Source organism: Heterodontus francisci, unplaced genomic scaffold, assembly GCF_036365525.1.
Source record: "Heterodontus francisci isolate sHetFra1 unplaced genomic scaffold, sHetFra1.hap1 HAP1_SCAFFOLD_53, whole genome shotgun sequence".
Classification (NCBI taxonomy): domain Eukaryota; kingdom Metazoa; phylum Chordata; class Chondrichthyes; order Heterodontiformes; family Heterodontidae; genus Heterodontus; species Heterodontus francisci.
Window position 1 is genome coordinate 12,948,679 of NW_027141851.1, and position 23,149 is coordinate 12,971,827.

A 23,149-nucleotide genomic window follows, 5' to 3' on the forward strand; every position below is an offset into this window, starting at 1 on the left:
AGTGCACAGGACTGCCCTATGCAGCACCCCCCACCGGAGCCATTTCCCTGATGGAAAGTGGGTGGACTCCCACTTAGATAGTCCTCCATCGGGGTTTCTCGCCAGATGGCAACATGGACCACCAGGGCGTGTCCGGCCGGCTGACAAAGGCGAGGATGTGCAGCGTACACAGGAGCAGCCCGTACAGGAAACCCCTTCGCACTCATTGGGATGGCACCGAGGGCTCGTGTTGTGCAGGACCGACTCCCAAGGAAGGTTTCGGGGCCTGGGTCCGATGAGCATCTCCGACTGAGCCGGGCTCAGCTCGGCCAGTAGCGCTCTGCATTCCCGAGCCCCCTCACCACCCGCAGTGAGGGGCGTCCCAGGGGCTTCGGCTACTCCTCCGCCCGCCGCTCCGTCCCCGGAGTTGGCCGCCCGGATAGCCGAGGGACTCTCCTCCGCCAGCAGGGGAGTGCTCAGACTGGAGCCGACCATGTTCCAGACTCGGAATAGATCCCGGTAAAAGTCACACAACTCCCTCAGAGAGGTAAGGTATTATAGTCTCCACCGAGAGCTGCTTGTTGTCTTGAAGGCAGTGACACTGGCAGAAAAAATACGTCACCAGCGCACACCATCTGGGAGGACGCTTGATGTACAGGTATCTCTGCAGGGTCCGAAGGTAGAGGGTCGCAGCTTGGGTGCGGACGCACACCAGAAACTGGCCGCCCTCCTCAATTGGGAGATTCAGGACCATGGCAGAAACCCAGCATTTTCCCCTTGCCCCAGAAAAATCGACGGGTTTCTTCTGGATCTTGGTGGCGAATGCAAGGGGCAGGGCCAAATAGACCAAACGTTGCCACAGCATCGAGGCCACCAGTTGCTTTATGACCAGTGCTCGGCCCCTGTCAGAAAGCACTCGGTGCAGTCCTGTCCACTGCCCCAGCTGAGTGGTGACCTTCGCCTCCAGCTCCTGCCAGTTTGCCACACAGGCTTCCTCAGCGGGACTAAGGTGGGCTCCCAGATAGAGGAGGTGCGTGGTGCTCCACGCAAAAAGTGCAAACTCCTCTGGTAGGGAGTCTATATGCCACTGACCCAACAGGAGTCCGGAACATTTCTCCCAAGTCATCCTCGCAGAGGACGCGGTAGAAAAGGTTTGCTGGTGATCCTCTGCAAGTCAACGGGATCTGCGACCGCGAGGAGCACGTCATCAGTGGAAGCTGAGATGAGGATGCTCATGGCCGGTGCATGCAGAGCCAATCCCGGAAACGTCCTGTGAAGTAGGCACAGAAATGGCTCCAAGCAAATGGTATGCCATTGGCTGGAAATTGAGTATCCCTGATGCACTCCTATCCCAAACCGTGGGGGCGCTGTCAAGGGCCTATTAACTTTCACCAGACACTCTGTGGTGGCGTATGAAAGTCGGACTGGGCCACAAAATGCAGCCCGAGTCCAAAAGCGTGCAGAGTACATTCGTGATCCACCCAGCTGAATAATAGAAGGAGAGAAAGGCGACCGTGAGACCAGTCCTCCGCGAAAGATGGATCAGGTTCCGGACCAGGAGGCGTTGTCTTGGATGGACCAGCCTGGGGCCGTGTACAACTGGTCAGGCTGGATCATGTGGGCCAGCACGGAGCCAGGGCAGGTAGACACAGCCCGGGAAAAGATCTTATAATCTGTGCCGAGGAGGGAGACTGGACGGAAGTTTTTAAGCAGGTGGAGATCACCCCTCTTCGGAGGTAGGACGATGACCACCCAGTGCCACGAGAGCGGCATCTCCCCGGTCACCAGGCTTTTCCCTGGGACCCACGTATAATCATCCCCCAGGACGTCCCAGACCCCCTGAGGAACTCTACGATCAGCCCGCCCAGTCCCGGGAATTTATTCCTCGACAGCTGGTAGAAGGCACCGGTCAGTGCTGCCAACATGAGCAGAGCCTCCAATCCTTCGATGTCCTCCAGGCTGACCTATGGCAGGTCCTCCCACAAAACTCTGTGCGCGTCCTCGCTGGAGAGATCCAGAGTGGACAATGCACAGTAATAGGTCTGGGCTAGGAAGCCCTTTCCCTCCGGATACCTCATGCAAGTCTGTCACTTGCCAGCAGCTCAACGAGCTGCTTATGGACCCCACGCCATTTTTCCAGCGAGTAGAAGAAGGGGGAGGCACGTCCAAATCTTCCAGGGACTGGATCAGCGACCTCACGTAGGCACTTCGGAACCCTATGAGCTGCAGGTCCCTCAGCGCGCCCTCATTCCCTTTGTATGCCTGCCACAGAGCCTGGTCTGCGGCGGCATGACTGAGGCTGGACTCCCTCTTTAGGTGCCCGATCTCGGCTTCACACCTCTTGGTAGACCCCTTCGCGTACACTTGACAGAAGACACGGATGAGAGTATTGCATACATCACACCATAGCCTCAAGGAGGGGATGCCCCATTTCTTCCTTTTCCAGTCGGCCCTGAATCGATGGAAGTACTCGCGGAATCGCTCGTCCACCAGCAGCCGGCTGTTAAAGTGTCAGCACGTGGACGCTGCCCGCATGCAGAGTGGAGTGAACTCCGCGCACACCAGGTGTTGGTCCGAGCACGGCACCAGCAGCATGGAGGCCGCCAAGACGCGGGAGACATTTGCCTGTTAAAAGTAGAGGCGGTCGATTCGGTACCTTCCTCTTCCAAACCTCCATGTGAAGGCGCTGAAGTCGGGCTGGACGTTCCGCCAGACGTCCACCAAGTTCACATAACTTCTCACCCGACGCTTGGCCGTGCTGGGGACCGAACCGAGACCCCACCTCGAGGATATAGTTAAAATCCCCTCCAAAGGATGATGCACACGCTGCAATCGATGGAGTTCAAGAGAGCGGACACTTCTTCAAAGAAGCATGCTTGCAACACGCCGGCCTGGGCGCGTGCACGTTCACAAAGTAGAGTGGCACGCTACCCAGGCGAATGGTGAGGTGAAGCAAGTTGCCCAGCATGAACTCCTCGACCCCCAAGATCTCCGGCTGAAATGTTGGGGCTGACAAGATAGCCATCCCACTGGAAATAGGCGTGAGGTGACTCATGTAGACCCCATCCTGCCTCTCCAGGAGCCAGGTGGTTTTATCTCCCGGAACAGTGTGGGTTTCCTGCCAAATGTTTACCGCATATCTCCCTACCCCAAGGACTGAGAGATTGTGAAATCTGCAGTTAGACCCCCTACTGCCGTTGATGCTGAGGCTGACTATGGTTATCTTCATGTCAAATGTACTTAAAAACCGTCAGCAACACTTCACTGTGAATAAGGAGTGGAAATACAGCTGGCCTACCACTCCTCCAGCAACCCATTGAAAAGCACATGAAATTGGCGCCTCTCAACCAGTTTCACGCCCGCATCATTCCCCGCTTTCTTGAGGGTGGCTCGTATGGACCGGATGGTCAGCTCCAGATTCGACTAATGGCTGAGAGCCAGCTGAACTTTATTGCAGCAACCCTTACATGCCGCGAGGAAATCCCAGAGATCTGCCGTGTGGATGAGAGAAGACTCGGTGGGAGGCACGAGGGAGTCCACCACCTCACTGGTGATGGAATCATGATTGTCTTCCGTGCCACACATCGAGTCCCCGTCCTCCTCAAGGTCGTCACCGCCAGCGGCCGACACACCCACCACATACTGTGGGGTTGACATCCCGGCTAGGTCAGCTGGTCCTTCCTCGGTGACGATCCCAACCCCCGGGATCGATGGCGGAGGAGTCCTCTCTGGGTTCTACTGTGAAACTGGAGCCTATGGGCGCCAGCGGTTGAGGACCCCCCTCCAAATCCGTCCGCAGGCCAAATTGCGGTCCAGGGGGCACGAAGGTACCCGACTCTGGAAATCCAGCCAGACCCGAGACCAGAGGTAGAGAGGGGGGGCCATCTCCAACCTCGCAAGCGCCCATAGACCCAGCAGATTGACCATCATTTTCAGTTACAACGGGATCGTGTATCTCCTGATCGGGGATGGAATATAACCGGGAAGGCCGACCCTTTGGGACCTTGCCCACCCCTCCACTGAGTATACTCCACCGAGTGGCAGAATGGAAGGCTTCTCCAGGAACATCTCCAGGCTCCACCACCACAGGCAGTGGGCCATTTGTTCCATCAGAAGGGGCTGCATGTTCAGGGGTCTCCCCCTCCCCTCCATCCTGATGGTTATGGAGCTCCTGCCAGGGTTTGCAGCCTTGGTGCTGGTGGTGGCAGGGGGAACCTGGGGACCCTAACCAGGAGCCAGCTCCCCTCCAGCAGATGGTCCCCTGCACCTCAACGTCCTGAGTTGCCTCTGTAGAGGGGTGCCTTCTCCTCTTTTTCCCACTTGGGCATAGATGTTCAGAGACCTCCATGTCAGCAGAGGCCTAAGCCTCTGCACTCTCCTTTTGCTTGGTCACCCTGTGCCTGAGCCCAGTCCTAGGGCAGGGGGATTCCCCGTTAGCGGGCCATCGTGTGAGCTCAGGCTCAGGTTGTGCCATGGCGTCCAGGAGATGCACCTCTTGTTTAATTTTCCTCTGCACCTTCCTTCCGCTCGGACAGACACACCCCTCTCCGACGGAGGCCATGTAAACCATCCCCTGCGGAACCGACTGAGCAGTGTCTTTCGGAGGTGTAGGGGGAATGGGAGGAGCTGCAGCAACCCCACCCTGGGCCGCCGAAGTGGAGCTGGCTGCCGGGCTGTTAGGGCAGTTCTTACGAACGTGTCCCAGCCCCTTGCAGATATGACACCACGCCCGTTCGAGGTCCAGAAGACGCGGTAGGCCGTCCCCTGGAACTCCACACTAAAGTGGCCCTCCGAGACCTCCTCCCATGCCAACTGCATGAATAGCTAGCGGCAGAAGGAGGAGACATGTCAGAGGCTGTGCTCCAGAAGACCGAGCAGGACTCGGGTGATCCCCGACCTTACCTCCACGAGATGGTGCAAATGGGGGAGGAGGAGCTCACTGGGAATAAGGGGGGGGGGGGCATTTGATAGCATGATCCGCTGCGCAGTGGTCTCGAGAGGGTCCACTGGCAGTAAGGTGCCCTCCACATTGAGGGTCACGCCATCTCAGTCTTCAGAAAGAACACAGCCTTACCGTACATCTTTGAGGCTGCAACAATGCCTGAGGTGCCGGCAACCTCTGCCATTGCCTTTACGTAGGCCTCAATGGACATGTTGGGGTGGGGATAGATCTTCACCCCATGGCTGGATGCTATAAAATTAAAGAGTGACCGGGCTGCAGCCACAGAGGCTGCAGCTGCGGAGCCAGAAGAGGGCCCCAGCACCAGTAATGAAGTGCCATGGGTCTAAGAGCTAAAACCACCCCGAATTGTGTGCCTGCAAATAAATAACTTGAAAGATTCACCAGAGATCTGAATGTATATTAAAATAAACAGACAAATAACAGTTTAGGGGAGAGGCTGACGGTACAGAGGAGACGGAAAGACAGGCTGTAATGGATGTCTTGCTCTCAGGAGGTGTTGCACGCAGCACACTTAAAACAGACTTTTCCAACAATCTTGGTCTTTTGGTCTTCTGGTTGGGGGAGGTGGCTTAAGCTGGGTCAGCTGAAGCTGCCCAGGCACTATCTATCTCCTTCCATCTCTTTAGCCGTGCAGATTCAGCCAACCCAGGCTGGGCAATTGTGTTGGGGAGGGAGCTTCCCTGTGTGCTTTTTGCAGCAGCACAGATTCCTGCTGAGTTGGAAGCCCTACCCCTTGTTGTTCCAGCCACGTGTTTCTCCCCCCACAGACCGAACAAGACCAAACTACTGGTGTTCAGCACCGATCTCCAGAAAAAGCCTTGTGTCCAACAAAATGTCTCTTTCTTCACTGTAATGGTGATTGTATTTGACGCTTTCATTTGCCAAATGTAGCTCCTCTCTCCACCTCAACAACCTTCAACTGCCACCAGCGCTGTTACTGAGGCTTGTTTCTGCAATCAGCAGTCGGCACTACAATTAGGCAGCTGCCAACCCTGTGCTGTACCAGTCCTGGGTGGGTTTGATGGGACAGTGCTGAGGTAGCTTTACTCTGAATCTAACCCCTTTTTTGTAATTTTAATAAAATCAAATATACAAAACAGACTCAAAGTTATCTGCCATTCTCGACATCGAAAAGGCACTCCAGCTCTTGCGGTGCCGACCAGTCACGGAAAGCCTCAAATGAACGTGCGGACACTGAATGCTCCTTCTCCAGGGAAACCTGGATGCGAATGCAACCTCAAAAAGGGGCAGGCAATCAGGGTGGACCGACCGCCTGATGGCCTGCAGCCTGTTCCTGTGAATAGCCACATTGGCAAGGCCCAGGAGCAGACAGATGAGGATATCCTCCTCCCGGCCTACGCCCCTCTCCATCGTGTGCCCAAAGATCAGGAGCGTGGGGCTCAGGTATAACCAAAATCTGAGGCGCAGCCCCTTTATATACTGAAAGAGGGGCTGCAATCTCGCACATTTCATATTTACATGAAACACGGACTCGTCCAGAAATTGCAGTCTATGTTTTTATTTTTGAGTAAGTTTTTTTTAAATTAGTGAACTGCATTGATTTTTAGCAGGATGTATCACTACTGGTTCCGCTTATTTAATAATTCTAAGCTGTTGTAGTATTGCTAAGTTTTTCTTTTTAGCAGTAGCAAAGGGACAACTAATAAATAAAGGAATGGCAGGGTAGCTTCAACCTCGAGAGTGCACATATCGTGCTATGTGGGAGCTGCAGGATGCTTCCTGTATTTTGGAGACCAATTTGTGTGGAAGTGTTGTCAATTGAAGCTGCTTGAGCTCCGAGTTTTGGAACTTGAACGGCAGCTGGTGATACTGCGGTGGATCTGTGAGGATGATATCTACGTGGATCGCACGTTTATAGATGTGGTCATCCCACAGTTAAAGAGTCAGCAGGAGGAGAGGGAATGCGTGATCACCAGGCAGTCAATAAGAAACAGGCAGGTTGTACAGGAGACCCCTGAGTGCATCTCAATCTCCAACAGTTATTCAGTTCTGAATACTGAGGAAAATGATGCTTCACCTGGGGAGTGCAGCCAGAGCGAGGTCCATGGCACCACGGATAGCTCAACAGCACAAGGAGGCGCAGGAAAGACTGGAAGAGCCATCGTATTCGGGGATTCAATGTCAGGGGAACAGACAGGCGTTTCTGTTGCCGCAGACGTGCATCCAGGGTGGTGCATTGCCTCGCTGATGCTAGGATCAAGAACGTCAGCGAGCGGCTATGGATCATCCTGGAAGGGGAGGGAAAACAGCCACCAGTCGTGGTCCACATCAGAACCAACGACATAGGTAGAAAGAGGGATGTGGTCTTGCAGTCATAATTTAGGGAGCTAGGGAAGATATTGATAAGCAGGAAATCAAAAGTCGTCATCTCTGGATTACTCCCAGTGCCACACGCAAGTGACTATTGAAATAGAAAGATACGATAGATGAATGCATGGCTGGAAAGATGGTGCAGGAGGGAGGGCTTCAGAGTGTTGGGATTTCGGGACTGGCTGTGGGGGAGATGGGATCTGTACAGGCCGGACGGGTTTCACCTGAACTGAGCCAGGACTGAGTTCCTTGCAGAACGTTTTGCGAGTGCTGTTGGGGAGGGTTTAAACTAGTTAGGCAGGGGGTGGGGACCTTACGGTGGACTCAGCTGAGACACAATCAGCAATGAAAATGGAAGGTGGAAAAATAATGAATGAGTCCGGAAGACAGAGGAGACGAATATTTGAAAACAAAAGGAGCTTGGCTGTGCTCAAGTGTATCCATTTCAATGCAAGGGTTATAGGGAATAAAGCAGATGAGCTGAGGGTAAAGATACACACGTAGCAATATTATATCATAGCTATGACAGAAACATGGCTTAAGCAGGGACAGGAATGACAGCTCAGCATTCTTGGTTACAGGTTTTTCAGACGCGATAGGGACGAGGTTAAGAAAGAAGGGCGAGTGAAAATTTTGGTCAAGGTATCTATTACAGCTGTGCGGAGGGATGATATGTTGGAAGGTTCATGAAATGAGGCCTTATCCGTCTCAGAGCTGTGGGAGGCATTCAAAGGAGAGATTCAAGGGGTTCAGGGTAAAGATGTTCCCACAAAAAAAGGGTGAGGCGCCCAAATCTCGACCCCCATGAATGTCAGGGAACCGAGAGGGTAAGAAAAGGCAGAAAAGGAAAGTAATGTCCGATACTGAGAACTCAATATTGCAGAAAGCTGGGAGGAGTATAGAAAGTGGAGGGGTGAAATCAAAAAGGAAGTTAGAAAAGCAAAGGGAGAGCATGAAAGAATATTGCAAACAAAATCACGGTGAATCCAAAGATGTTTTCTCAATACATTAAGAGTAAGAGGGTAACTTAGGAGAGAGTGGAGCCCATAAAATACTAAAAAGACAACCTATGTGCAGGAGAAGAAAATATTAGTATGGTTCGTATTGAACACTTTGCGTCTGTCTTCACCATAGAGGGGGGATGGGGACATTGTAGTTCAGGAGGAAGAGTGTAAATTATTCGATATGAATAACAGAGGGAGAGAGGAAGTAGTAATGGGATTCGCATCCTTGAAAGTAGATAAATCATCAGGCCCGGATGAAATGTACCCTAGGATGTTAAAATAAGCAAGAGCCGAAAGAACCGAGGGTCTGACCATCATTTTTCAGTCCTTACTGGATGCAGGTGTCGTGCTGGAGGATTGGAGAATTGCTAACGCTGTATCTCTGTTGAAAAAGGGACTGAAGGATAGTCCTAATAGTTACCGGGCAGTCAGTCTAACCTCAGTATTGGGCAGATTATTGGAATCTATTCTGAGAGACTGGATAAACTGTCACTTAGAAGATATTGTTTCACCAACTTGACCGAACCTTTTGAAGACGTAACAAGGAAGATAGATGAGTGTAGTGCAGTTGATGTGGTCCACACGGATTTTAGCAAGGCTTTTGAAAAGGTCCCACATGAGAGACTGGTTCAAACAATGACATCCCATGGGATCCAGCGAAATGCAGCAAGGTGGATACAAAATTGGCTCAGAGGCAGGAAACAAGGGTAGTTGTTGACGGGTGTTGTAGTGATTGAAGGGCTGTTTCCAGTGGCGTTCTGCAGGACTCAGTACTGCTTCCCCTGCCTTTTGTAATGTATATTAACGATTTGGAAGTAGATGTCGGGGGCATGATCAAGAATTTTGCAGATGACACAAAGATTGGCCGTGTGGTAGACAGCGAGGAGGGTGATTTTAACTTCCCCAATATTGACTGGGACTCACTTAGTGCTGGGTGCTTGGATGGGGCAGAATCTGTGAGGAGCATCCAGGATGGCTTCTTCAAACAGTATGTAGATAGTCCAACTAGGGATGGAGCCATTCTGGATCTGGTATTGGGGAATGAGCCCGGCCAGATGGTCGAGGTTTCAGTGGGGGAGCATTTCGAGAGCAGTGACCATAATTCCATAAGTTTTAAGGTACTTGTGGATAAGGATAAGAGTAGTCATCGGGTGAAGGTGCTAAATTGGGGGAAGGCTATTTATAACACTATTATGCAGGAACTGAAGAATTTAGATTGGGGGCGGCTGTTTGAGGGTAAATCAACATCTGATATGTGGGAGTCTTCAAAGGTCAGCTGATTAGAATCCAGGACCAGCATGTTCCTGTGAGGAAGAAATACAAGTTTGGCAAGTTAAGGGAAGCTTGGATAACACGGGATATTGTGAGCATAGACTAAAAGAAAAAGGAATCATTTTTAAGGGCTGGAAGGCTAGGAACAGATGAAGCCCTTGAGGAATGTAAAGACAGTGGGAAGGAATTTATGCAAGGAGTTAGGAGGGCTAAAAGGGGTCATGAAAAGTCATTGGCAAACAGGATTAAGGAAAATCCCAAGGCTTTTTATACATATATAAAGAGCAAGAGGGTAACCAGGGAAAGGGTTGGCCCACTCAAGGGCAGAGATGGGAATCTATGTGTGGAGCCAGAGGAAATGGACGAGGTCCTAAATGAGTACTTTGCATCAGTATTCACCAAAGAGAAGGACTTGGTGGATGATGAGCCGAGGGAAGGGAGTGCAGATAGTCTCAGTCATCTCATTATCAAAAAGGAGGACGTGTTGGGTGTCTTGCAAAGCATTAAGGTAGATACGTCCCCAGGGCCTGATGGGATCTACCCTAGAATACTGAGGGAGGCAAGGGAAGAAATTGCTGGGGCCTTGACAGAAATGTTTGCATCCTCATTGGCTACAGGTGAGGTCCCAGAGGACTGGAGAATAGCCAATGTTGTGCCTTTGTTAAGAAGGGTGGCAAGGATAATCCAGGAAATTATAGGCCGGTGAACCTTACGTCAATGGTAGGGAAACTATCAGAGAGGATTATTGGGGACAGGATTTACTCCCATTTGGAAACAAACAAACCTATTAGCGAGAGACAGCATGGTTTTGTGAAGGGGAGGTCGTGTCTTACGAATTTGATTGAGTCTTTTGAGGAAGTGACGAAGATGATTGATGAAGGAAGGGCAGTGGATGTTATCTATATGGAATTTAGTAAAGCCTTTGACAAGGTCCCTCATGGCAGAATGGTGCAAAGGGTGAAGTCACACGGGATCAGAGGTGAGCTGGCAAGATGGATACAGAACTGGCTCGGTCATAGAAGACAGAGGGTATCAGTGGATGGGTGTTTTTCTGAATGGAGGGATGTGACTAATGGTGTTCCGCAGGGATCAGTGACGGGACCTTTGCTGTTTGCAGTATATATAAATGATTTGGAGGAAAATGTAGCTGGTATGATTAGTAGGTTTGTGGACAACGCAAAGGTTGGAGTTGCGGATAATGATGAGGATTGTCAGAGGATACAGCAGGATAGAGATCGGTTGGAGACTTGGGGGGAGAAATGGCAGATGGAGTTTAATCCGGAAAAATGTGAAGTAATGCATTTTGGAAGGTCTAATGCAGGTGGGAGGTATACAGTAAATGGCAGTACGCTTAGGGGTATTGACAGGCAGAGAGATCTGGGCGTACAGGTCCACAGGTCACTGAAAGTGGCAGCGCAGGTGGATAAAGTACTCAAGAAGGCATACGGCATGCTTGCCTTCATCGGTCGGGGCATAGAGTAGAAAAATTGGCAAGTCATGTTGCAGCTGTACAGAATCTTAGTTAGGCCACACTTAGAATATTGCGTGCAATTCTGGTCACCACACTACCAGAAGCATGTGGAGGCTTTGGAGAGGGTAGAGAGGAGGTTTACCAGGATGCTGCCTAGTCTGGAGGGCATTATCTAGGAGGAGAGGTTGGAAAATTCGGATTGTTTTCACTGGAACGACGGAGGTGGAGGGACGACATGATAGAGGTTTACAATTTCGTGAGCGGTGTGGACAGAGTGGATATGCTGAAGCTTTTTCCCAGGGTGGAAGAGTCAGTTACTAGGGGACATAGGTTTAAGGTGCGAGGGGCAAAGTTTAGAGGGGATGTGCGAGGCAAGTTCTTTACACAGAGGGTGGTGAGTGCCTGGAACCTGCTGCCAGGGGAGGTGGTGGAAGCAGATACGATAGCGACGTTTAAAAGACATCTTGACAAATATATGAATCGGAAGGGAATAGAGGGACATGGGCCCCAGAAGTGCAGAAGGTGTTAGTTTAGGCAGGCATCAAGATCTGCGCAGGCTTGGAGGGCCGAATGACCTGTTCCTGTGCTGTACTGTTCTTCGTTCTTTGTTCTTTGTTTGACAGCTGTTGGCTGCAGGAAGAAGTTAACGGTCTGGTCAGATGGGCAGAAAAGTGGCAAATGGCATTCAACATGGCAAAGTGTGAGTTGAAGCAATTGGGGAGGTCAAACAAGACACAAGAATACACGATTACTGGAAAAATGCTGAAAATTGTCGAGGACGTAAGGGACCTTGGAGTGAATATCCACAGATCCCTGATGGTTGCAGGACAGGCCGACAAGGTGGTTAAGAAGGCATATAGAGTCCTTTCCCATACCAGCCGAGGCATAGAATATAAGAGCAGGGAGGTTACGCTGGAATTGTATAAATCGTTGGTTAGGCCACAACTTGAGTACTGTGTGCAGTTCTGGTCACCTTATTTCAGAAAGGACATGATTTCACTAGAGAGGTTACAGAGGAGAATTACGTGGATGTTGCCAGGACTGAAAAAAATGCAGCTATGAGGGTGGATTGGATAGGCTGAGGTTGTTCTCCTTGGAGCAGATAAGGCTGAGGGGAGATCTGATTGAAATCTATAAAATCTTGAGGGGCTTAGATGGAGTGGAGATGAAGAGTCTATTCACCTTAGCAGACGGTTCAGTGACCGGGGGGATAAATTTAAAGTGATTGGTTGAGGAAACAATTGTGCACCCAGAAATACAAAACTGGCTCAGGGGCAGGAACAAAGTGCAATTGTTGACGAGCATTTTAGCGACTGGAGGACTGCTTCCCGTGGCGTTCTGCAGGGCTCAGTTCTGCGTCCCCTGGAATTTGTGGGGGTCTGGAACTTGCTGCCCGAAAGTATGGTTGATGCAGAAACCCTCTACTCATTCAAAAGAAGTCTGGATGTGCACCTCAATTGCGGTAATCTGCAGGGCTTCCAAATGCTGGAAGATGGGATGAGAAAAGGTGTATCGTTTTCCGGCTGGCACAGACACAATGGGCCAAGTGAGCTCTTTCAGTGCCTTAAACGTTCTATGATTTTATGATTCAGGAACACGAAAAAGGCTATCCTCATTAACACTCACAGTTACATCCACAATGAATTCTATCATGATTATCAGATATGATTTTCCATTGAACTATCCGTGCTGCTTTTCATTTATTCACTCATGTTTTTACAAGAAGAAATATTTTTATGCTGCGTTATGGCCTCTGGAGGCTTCCAACCACCATCATTAGACTTTTAGTTACAGGGTTTATCCAACCTCTTCTTTTTTAAGCAGGGTGTAGCATTTACAGCGCTCCAGTCCTCTGGCATCATTATTGTTATATTCATTCATGGGATGTGGGTATCGCTGGCTAGGATAGCATTTGTTGACTATCCCTAATTGTCCTTGAGAAGGTGGTGGTGAGCTGCTTTCTCGAACTGCTGCAGTCTATGTGGTGTAAGGACAACCACATTGCTATTAAGAATAGAGTTCCATTAGTTTGACCCAGCGACAGTGAAGGAAAGATGATATAGTTCCAGGTCAGGGTGGTTTGTGCCTTGGAGGGCAACTTGCAGCTGGTGATTTTCCCATGCATCTGCTGCCCTTGTGATTTTAGGTGGTAGAGTTGGCGGCTTTGGAAGGAGATGTGTATGGGGCCTTGGTGCGTTGCTGCAGTGCATCTTGTAGATGGTACACACTGCTGCCACTGTGCGTCGGTGGTGGAGGGAGTGAATGTTTGTCGATGGATGCCAATCAAGCGGGCTTCTTTGTCCCGGATGGTGTCGAGCTTCTTGAGTGTTGTTGGAGCTGCAGCCATCCAGGTAAGTGGATGAGAATTCCTCATACTCCTGACTTGTGTCTTGCCGATGGTGGAAAGGCTGTGGGGAGTCAGGAGGTGAGTTATTCACCGTAGGATTCCTAGCTACTGACCTGCTCTTTCTGCCACGGTATCTATATTCCTACTCTCGTTCACTTTCTGGTCATTAGTAACAACCAGGATGTTGAAAGGGCGGAATTCAGCTATGATAATGACATTGAAGGTCAAGGGGAGATGGTTAGATTCTCTTGTGTTGGAGATAGTCATTCCTGGCACTTATATGGCACGCACATTACTTACCACTTATCAGCCCAAACCTGGATGTTATCCAGATCTTGCCGCATTTCTACATGGTCTGCTTCAGTATCTGAGAAGTCACAAATGGTGCTGAACATGGGGCAATCATCAGTGACCAACCCCAATTCGGACCTATTGGATGATGGTCATTGATGAAGCAGCTGAAGATGGTTGGGCCTCGGACACTAGCCGGATGAACTCCTGCAGAAATGACCTGGAGCTGAGGTGATTGACCTCCAGGAACCACAATCATATTCCTTTGTGCAAGGTATGACTCCAACCCACGGAGAATTTCCCCCCTGATTCCCATTGACTTGAGTTTTGCTCGGGCTCCTTGATGCTGTACTCAGTCAAATGCTGTCTTGATGTCAAGGGCAGTCACTCTCACCTCATCTCTTTAGTCCAGCACTTTAGACCATGTTTGCACCAAAGTTGTAATGAGGGCAGGAGCTGAGTGGCCCTGGCGGAACCCAAACAGAGCGCCATTGAGCAGCTTACTGCTCAGCAAGTGCCGCTTGACAGCACTGTCAACGACACCTTTCATCACTTTACTGATGATTGAGAGTCGACCGATTGGGCGGTAATTGGCTGGGTCCTGCTTTTTGTGCACAGGGCATACCTGGGCAATTTTCCTCATTGTCGGGTAGATACCGGTGTTGTAGCAGTACTGCAACAGATTGGATAGGGGCGCAGAAAGTTCTGGAGCACAGGCCTTCAGTACTATTGCGAGAATATTGTCACTGCCCATAGCCTTTACAATATCCAGTGCCCTCAGTCATTTGTCGATATCACGAATAGTGAATCAAATTTGCTGAAGACTGGCATCTGAGATGCCGGGGACTTCAGGTGGAGGCCCAGATGGTTCATCAACTCGACACTTCTGGCTGAATATTGTTGCAAATGCTTCCGTCTTATCGTCTGCACTGTTGTACTGGGCTCCCCCGTCATTGAGCATGGGATGTGAAGCCAAATGTGAAGCCAAATCCTCCATTTAGTTATTTAACTGTCCACCACCATTCACGGCTGGATGTGATAGGACTGCAGAGCTTAGATCTGATCCGTTCGTTATGGGATCACTTGCCTTTATCTGTCGCATGTTGCTTGCACAGTTTGGCACACAAGTATTCTTGGCTTGTCGCTTCACCAGATTGACACCTCGTTTTGAGGTATGCCTGGTGCTGCTTCTGGCATGCCCTCCTGCACTCTTCATTGGACCAGGGTTGGTTTTCTGCTTGGTGGTAATAGTAGACTTAGGGATATGCCGGGCCATGAGGTTATAGATTGTGGTTGAGTACAATTCTTTTGCTGCTGATGGCCCACAGCGCCCCATGGATGCTCACATATTCATTGCTAGATCTGTTCGAAATCTATCCCATTTAGCACGGTGATAGTGCCACACAACACGATGGATGGTATCCTCAATGTAGAGGCTCCACAAGGACTGTGCGGTGGTCACTGCTAATAATACTGTCAGGGACAGATGCATCTGCAGCAGGTCGATTGGTGAGGACGAGTTCAAGTACGTTTTGCCCTCTTCGTTGTTCCCTCACCAGCTGCCACAGACCCAGTCTAGCAGCTATTCCTTTAGAAATCAGTAGTGCTGCTACCGAGCCACTCTTGGTGGTGGACATTGAAGTCCCCCACCCACAGTACATTCTGCACACTTGCCACCTCAGTGCTTCCTCCAAGTGGTGTTCAACATGGAGGAGTACTGATTCTTCAGCTGAGGGAGAGTGGCAGCTGGTAATTAGCAGGAGTTTATCTTGCATATGTTTGACCTGATGCCATGAGACTTAATGGGGTCCGGAGTCGATGTCGAGGACTCCCAGGCCAACTCCCTCGCGACTGTAGAGCACTGTGCCGCTATCTCTGCTGGGTCTGTCCTGCCGGTCGGTCAGGACATACCCGGGGATAGTGATGGCAGTTTCAGGGACATTTTGCCCTTATTAGGCTGTTGCTTGACCAGTCTGTGGGACAGCTCTCCCAACGTTGGCACAAGCCCTCTTATGTTAGGAAGGAAGACTTTGCAGGGTCACTAGGGCTGGGTTTGCGTTGTGGTTTCTGGTGCCGAGGCCGGGTGATCCCTCTGGTTTCTATTGCATTTTGTTGACTTTGTAGCGGTTAGCTACAACTGAGTGGCTTTCTCGGCCATTTCAAAGGGCATGTACACGTCAAACACATTGTTGCATGTCTGGAGTCACATGTAGGCCAGCCCAGGTTAGCACAGCAGTTTTCCTTTCGTTAAAAAAATAGTGAACCTTTTGTGTCACTGGAGGGTTTCCATCTTCTGTCACTCTCATATCCAAGGATGACTGAAAGATTCTGCTATTTCTACTATACTATCCCTCAACCGCCCTCATCCATTCCATCCAGACCAGGTAAATGTTCAACTTTGTGGCAGTGCAGAAGTTTTAGTTTGAAAGATGTTAACTGAACCTGTTTGTTCAGTGACTGTACTGAATGTCAGTCTCCATGGACCCTAATTGTGTCACTGGAGGGTTTTCATCTTCTATTTATAAGGGGCTCCTTTCGATGTGCTCTTCCATGGTATCAACGGGAGCATCACCTCCAGAACTAACAGAGATCCGCGGCTCCAGAGAGAGTGAGAGCATAGATCAGAATCGGAGAACAATGGATTGGAATGTTACACCAATGGGTCAGAATCTGAGAACAATAGATTGGAATGTTACACCAATGGGTCAGAATCTGAGAACAATAGATTGGAATGTCACAACAATGGACAGCAGGGGTTTCTCCACTTTGTTTGGCCTGATTACGGCAGATTATTTTTGGATAACATTAGAGCGGCGGATCTATTATGCTCTGAGAATGACTCAATTTATTTACTATCCCATCCTTGCTATCATTGGTGTTCCTGGTAAGTCTCTGTATCCAACTATTAGATTCATAAGCCATATTTCACTGATTTTTTGTTCTTGTTAATTAAATCATGAGATGACTGAAGCCATTGTCTTCCGTTTCCTGCACAAACTCTATGCTATATCCATGATCTGTATCCCCCTCACTGGGCATTGACTGAGGCTGAACCAGGAAATTTACAACCTCTGGTATCTATGCAATGCTGAGCGAAGTTCATTCCCATAGTATCTCCATCCCAACCATGCCTATTGTTATGGCCATGTGAGGAGGAGTCACAGCCGTTCTTCTTCTCCTTCCTGTTGTTTGACTGCAACAGTGTTTTTCCTTTTTAAAGAGTGGATGTGCTTACCGACACATTGAGTATTTTACCTTTTGTGTGATGACGAAGGAACTAATCGGACAGGTTCTCTTGAGTTTAAACACGAAAGATGTGTGTTTATTGCACGTAACAATCTAAACCCGATCTAAATAAAATAATAGAAAAAATACCCCGCGCATTTACACACACACTCACACGAGAATCACACAAAAATAGATTATAGAGTGAGAAGTAAATGTGTGTTTGGATTGGAGTCCAGAATAAATAAGAAAAAATACTCATTCGGTGAGGTTGGACGCTGTGAGGTCTCCCAGCTGAAGTTGAATGCTTGAAGTCTTTGGTTGTTCGAAGTGCCCCTTGTGCCTGGCCCGCTCAGGGTTTTCTTGGAGGAAGACTTGTCGGTGATGCTGTTCCCCTGGTGTCTCTGTCTGGAGCAATCTGTATTCTTAGAGGGCCCACAGTCGCAAGTGGTTTTCAAACTTGTGATATTATCTGGAGAGAGAGAGAGGCAGGGTGAAGGGGAACCCTTCTAGTTCTGCACAGTTTGAGTCAGTGGCTTGCCTGTCATTGTCCAGGGAAACTCCCAGCTTTCACAGAGATGGAGAGAAGGTCTCATGATTGCCTCAGTGGTCCCTTATAGTGAGATTCAATGTCAGAAACGTTTGTCTCCCCAGGCCTCAGGATACCAGTATTTACAGTTGTAGGAGTTTGCTCTTTCAAAATCATGTGCCAGGAGGGTCTTTTATGCCGTATCAATAAATCTAATTTTAGGTAATTCAGCTACTTGAGCAAGTCATTGATTTGTGTCCAGGATCATCAAACATGTGTCTCCTGTTGGAGGCCTTGGAACGTGAAAAGGTTTTTCAAATGCCAATTGCGGTGGCCATCTTGGCTGCGAGTTTTTCAAGGTTAACTGAGGGATTTTTTTCCATCAAAAGTTTACTGTAAGTTTCCAATTGACTAATTTAAGTTCTTCATTTGGCACATCGTGTTATCTTGATACCGTCGCAGCACATGGAAATAAATGTGTTAAGAAGAACAATTTATTGCAGTATTGTGGAAAGAAATAGAAGGAAACACACATTCATTCTCAATAATCCCTTCTCAAATTCACACATTAAACTTAGAATTAAGTTTAATTAAGCTGGCATTGTCTGTAACAGTTGTGTTAATTTTTTTGGGAGTTTTGTCTGGGATGGTTATGTTTCGGGTATGACCCTGGACAATGCATCAGCAATTAAATTGTTTTTTTTTCCTGTTCTGCAATGCTACTTCAACTAGGTTCCTGTTCCTTGTATAAATTTAGCCCTTGTGAGGTGTCTGAGATTTCCTCTGGGCATTTGTTCTTGCTGAGTTCTGCTTTGAAATTGCTGGGTTTGATGAGCTTTGGGAACTGATCATTGCGTTCTTCAGTGGGCACATCCACACTGACCTTACTTTTAGCTTTCTGCTGAGGTACAGAAGTGCTGTCTACCTAAGGGCATTTTCCCTTCACGTTTCCCTTCACTGTAGGCAGGATCTTTTTTTCTAATCTTTCCTATGCCCAATGGGTCATTAGTGTGCGCAACTGTCTGTCCATGTGTCACTGCACTCCCCTGTGACACTTCGACTATGGGAGGCATCTCCCTCACCATGGATTGCCTTTTTGGGAAATGTCCTTGTCCTTGCAGCTTTCTGTCAAGGCTGCTAGCAGCCTTTGTAGGGTGCCTCTTTGGCCTGCATTTAAGGAGGAGAGGGTGGCGTCTAATGTTTCTAACATTTTAGGGTTGGATAAGCGGAGAAGATGGGGCTGCAGTTGAGAAACCTCCTCGCCCTCCTCTAACCTGTCCTCACTGTCCTTTTCAATCCTTCCCTCCTGACTGTCTGTCAGACCTGTGTTTGCATATCCCCTCCACTGCCTTCACTTATTTCCTTTGGTCTGGGATATCAATTAAATAATTGACCTGGCTGTTTATTTTGCCACTCAATATGGACCACTGAATCGGGCTTTCAGGTGTTCACCATGCATTGCGACTTGTAACAATACATGGTCTCTGGGCTGAAATGTTCTGGCTTTGGCATTTTTCTGTGCTTACCTTTTCATAGCTGCCTGGGAGGTCTTCAGGTGTTTCTGAGCCATTGCACAGGCTCTCGTGAGCCGCTCCCAGAGTATGGAAATGTAGTCTAACATGGAACACTCATCGCTGTGTCCCCCCAAAAAAACTTATCCTTTGTTAGTTTAAGAGGACCTTTCACCTCGTGTTCGTAAACTAATTCAACGGGACTAAAGCCAGTGTATTCATTGGATAAGTCCCTGGTCTTCAGCAGGAGAAATTCCAGCCCTTTGTCCCCGTCATGGGGTTACTCATCACATAGTCCCATGTGACGCTGGATGGGTGGCTGAGGACTTCAGCTGGGTTTTGCCCAGAATATCCATGAACCTTTGAAAAGTACTGGGCATAAAATGTGTGCCCTGATTCATCTAAATCTCGGCAGGCAGCCCATATCGGGTAATGAATTGGGTTAGGCCCTCCACCGCTACCTTGGCAGACATAGTCCTTTGGGGAAATTGCCTGTGGAAATCGGGTCACGACATCCATAATGGTGAGAAGATACTGCTCGTCCCCTTTTGCTTGTGCCAGGGGTCCCACACAATCCACCAGCTCTCTGCTGAAGGGTTCCCCAAAAGCTTATACGGGAATTATGGGTGCAGGTTTTATTGCAGGTTGGGACTTCTCCACAACCAGACACATGTGACCTGTTTTACAGAACTCCACCACATCTTTCTGGAGTTTTGGCCAGTCAAAATGCTGTCTTATGTGGGCTTGGGTTTTTCGTACACTGACATGTACAGCCATTGGAAGTTTATGGGCCATTCCTAATATTTCTTTACGGTATCTCAGCACCATCACTATCTGGCGAACCACTGTCCACTCTTCATCCGCAGGTCTGTGAAAAGGTTACCACTTCCTCATCAGCACCTCATTTTTTAAATACTAACACTCTGGAACTCCTTCTGCTTCAGTTTTGGTTTGGACGGTCTGTGATATTTTCTTTTAACACTGGGTCGACTTTTTGTGCATCAGCTAAGGAAGATCTTTTTAACCCATCCTTTGGATCCTCGACCTTCCCAAAGAAGGTTTCAGACAGCGAGACAGTAGGGTCATCCATCTGCAATATCAGTTCAGGGGATTGTTTGGTCATGGTCCGAGTCACCATACAATCAGAGAGAATGCCAGGGAACTTCTCCAGTAACTGCATTGTCTCCCTGACCTCTTTTGGATTCTATAGAACTACTGGGGAAGCTGACATCTTTTCTCTGACAAGAATATTACCCAGGAGCAGGTCGACCCATCCACATGTAAGCTAGGGACAATCCCCATGGTTACCAGTCCTGAAAATAGGTCGCACTCAAACACCTGATATAAAGGTGTGGGAATGCATCATCTTCCAATACTATTCACTAACACTCTAGCATTCATTGAACTCCCTGGGAGAAAGGTCGTGCCTTTTTCCAGCAGAAGAGATTGGGTGACCCCTGTATCCTTAACTATGGCTATGGGCTTGCTAGCCTCAGTCGAGGGGTATGGCGTCACATTTATTAGGGATACAAAGTCCTGGTAACTCTCAAGGATTTTGTTAAGATTTCCCGTATGCTCATCAGGTTTATTGTGCCTGACTGCCGCAGTTAAAGCCACAGCCTGATCTGTGGTGCTTTCCATCAGGGCCTATGATCCAGAACTGATCTGGTGGACCTTGATTATTCCCTGTAAGTTCCAACAGTCAGCTCGACAGTGATCTACCTTTTAAAGTGGAAGCACACAGGTCTTCGGCCACTACTCCTGCTCTCAGTACCGTCCTATTGACCCTGATGATGGGCCCTTCTGTGTCCCGATTTTCCTTCTTGCCCATGTCTGTTCATGCTCCTATCACATTCCCACCTTCTAAGCTTGGGTGTTTGGGGGTCATCAGGGAAGGTTTCCCCTTTGGGGTTAAGGCCTTGTGCACAAGGGAAAATTCATCAGCCAGAATTATAACCAGCCTGGCTCTTTGAAACTTTTGTTCCTTTATGTGGGTTTTAGTGGGAGGGGGAGGGAGTTTTTGAACTCCACGAGAAGGATCAACTCTTTGAGGTTTGCATATGTGGGCTGTATCTTCAGTGTTCGTATCCACTGGTCAAAAGCAAGCATAGAAATGGACTGTAAATGCTTCTATAGGTATGTAAACAGGAAACATTTGGCTAAGGCAAATGTGGGTCCATTACAGGCAGAGTCAGGAGAATTTATAATGGGGAATAGAGCAATGACAGAGAAGCTAAATGTTTATTTTATGTCTGTCTTCTCACAGGAAGAAACAAAAAATCTCCAAGAATTAGAGATCAAAGCGGCGAGGGAGAATGAAGAAATTAAGGATATTAGTATTGGAAGAATGTTGTATTGGAGAAATTAATGGGGTTAAAGGTTGATAAGTCCCCAGGAGGTGATATTCTATAGCACAGAGTGTTTAAAGAGGTAGTTATGCAGATAGTAGAAGCATTGGTGATCATCTTCCAAAAGTCTACAGACTCTTCAGCGGTTCCTGCAGATTGGAATGTCGCAAATATCACCCCACTATTTAAGAATGGAGGGGGAGAGAAAAGCGGGACCGAAAGCCCTGGTGGAATTGCACTAGTAGTAGTGAAATTGATAGAATAATTTCTGAAGGATGTGATAAACAGACACGTTGATAATAATGACCTAATTGGGTACAGTCAACATGGATTTATGAATGGGAAATCATGTTTGACAAATCTGTTGGAGTTTTTTGAAGATGTCTCTCACATAATTGATAAAGGGGAGTTGGTGGATGCACTATACTTGCGTTTTCAGAAGACTTTTGATAAAGTCCCTCACAGTAACTTGGTTAGCAAAACTGAAGCACATGGGATTGGAGGTAATATCCTGACATGTATTAAGCATTGGTTAACGGGCAGAAAGCAGGGAGTAGGAATAAACGTGTCATTCTCATTGGCAGGCTGAGACGAGTGAGGTACCGCATGGATCAGTGCTTGGGCATCAGCTGTTCACAATATATATCAATGATTTGAATGTGGGCACCAATGTAATATTTCCAAGTTTGCGGATAACTCAAAACTAGGTAGGAATCTGTGCTGTGAGGAAGATGCAAAGTGGCTTCAAGGGGAGTTAGACGGACATAATGGGCTGAATTTTATGCTGTCCCAGCAAGTCGCATGGTGAAATGTGTGTGGCATAAAATTGAGCGGGAGCGTCCAGGAGGCCTAACTGCCCTGCTCTCGCCTCCGGTCAACTTTACGGCGGTCGGGCGGTTGGGAGTGTGGGGGGGTGAGAAACGTCTCAACCGCCCGAGACCAATGAAGGCCGTTAAGTGGCCACTTAAAGGCCTTTTAAGAGCTCTCGCCCGCATCCTTGGATATTTAACCCGTGTCAAGCGGCGATAGCCGGCTTTTCCGCGAGCCGCAGTGTAGATGGGGCGGGGGTAGCCATGGAAGTCAGGCACAAGGTTCCCGGTTAAGGGCCGCCCCCGACTCCCAACCCATCCCGGGACCCAAGGCGGCCCCGAACGACAACTCCAGCCTCACTAGGGAAGGACCAATCTCCCTGGTGAGTCAAGTCCAACTTATTTTGATGCATGGCTACATATGGTCGGCTGACTGCAGTCTCAGCAGTGGCCACCACGCCTGCTGATCGACTGGCAGCTCAATGAGGCGGGAGTTCCTCGCTCAAGCAGCTGGATGTCCTGCTTCGGGACACTTAAAGACAGAGGAGCCGTAAAATACAGGACGGATCCCTGGTTTAGGTAGAAGTGGGTTCGCCACCGATCTTTATGTTGGTGGCGAATTCCCGTCCGCCGACTCTAAATTATAGCCCAATGAGTGGACAAGAACATGACAGATGGAATATAGTCCGGAAAAAAATGCGGTTATCCACTTTGGTAGGTGTCCAGAGCATTTCTTAAATTGTGAGAGATTAGAAAGTGTAGATGTACAAAGGTACCTGTGTGTCCTCCTCAATAAGTCGCTAAAAGCGAACATGCAGGTGCAGCAAGCATTTAGGAAGGCTAATGGTATGTTGGCATTCGCCACAGAGGATTTGAGTGCAGGAGTAGCCAAGTACTGCGTTAGTTATATAGAATCTTGGTTAGTCCACTCCTGCAATGTTATGTGCAGATTTGGTCCTCTTATCTTAGGAAGGATATCATTGCCATTGAGGGACTGTGAAGAAAGTTCACTTGTACCCAGGATAAGAGAACAGTCCTGTGAAGAGAGATTTGGTAAACTGGGCCTGTA

At 48.8% G+C, this 23,149-nt stretch overlaps 1 protein-coding gene across 1 annotated transcript in view; it reads left to right on the top strand.

The window, feature by feature from the left end:
* The first annotated feature begins 16,400 nt into the window (after positions 1 to 16,400).
* LOC137364944 (probable G-protein coupled receptor 139) overlaps positions 16,401 to 23,149 on the top strand; it is a 35,655-nt gene continuing 28,906 nt past the window's right edge. The window contains exon 1 of the mRNA XM_068027822.1: positions 16,401 to 16,542. Coding sequence (XP_067883923.1) covers positions 16,401 to 16,542 — 142 coding nt within the window. The remainder of the gene's footprint in view (positions 16,543 to 23,149) is intronic.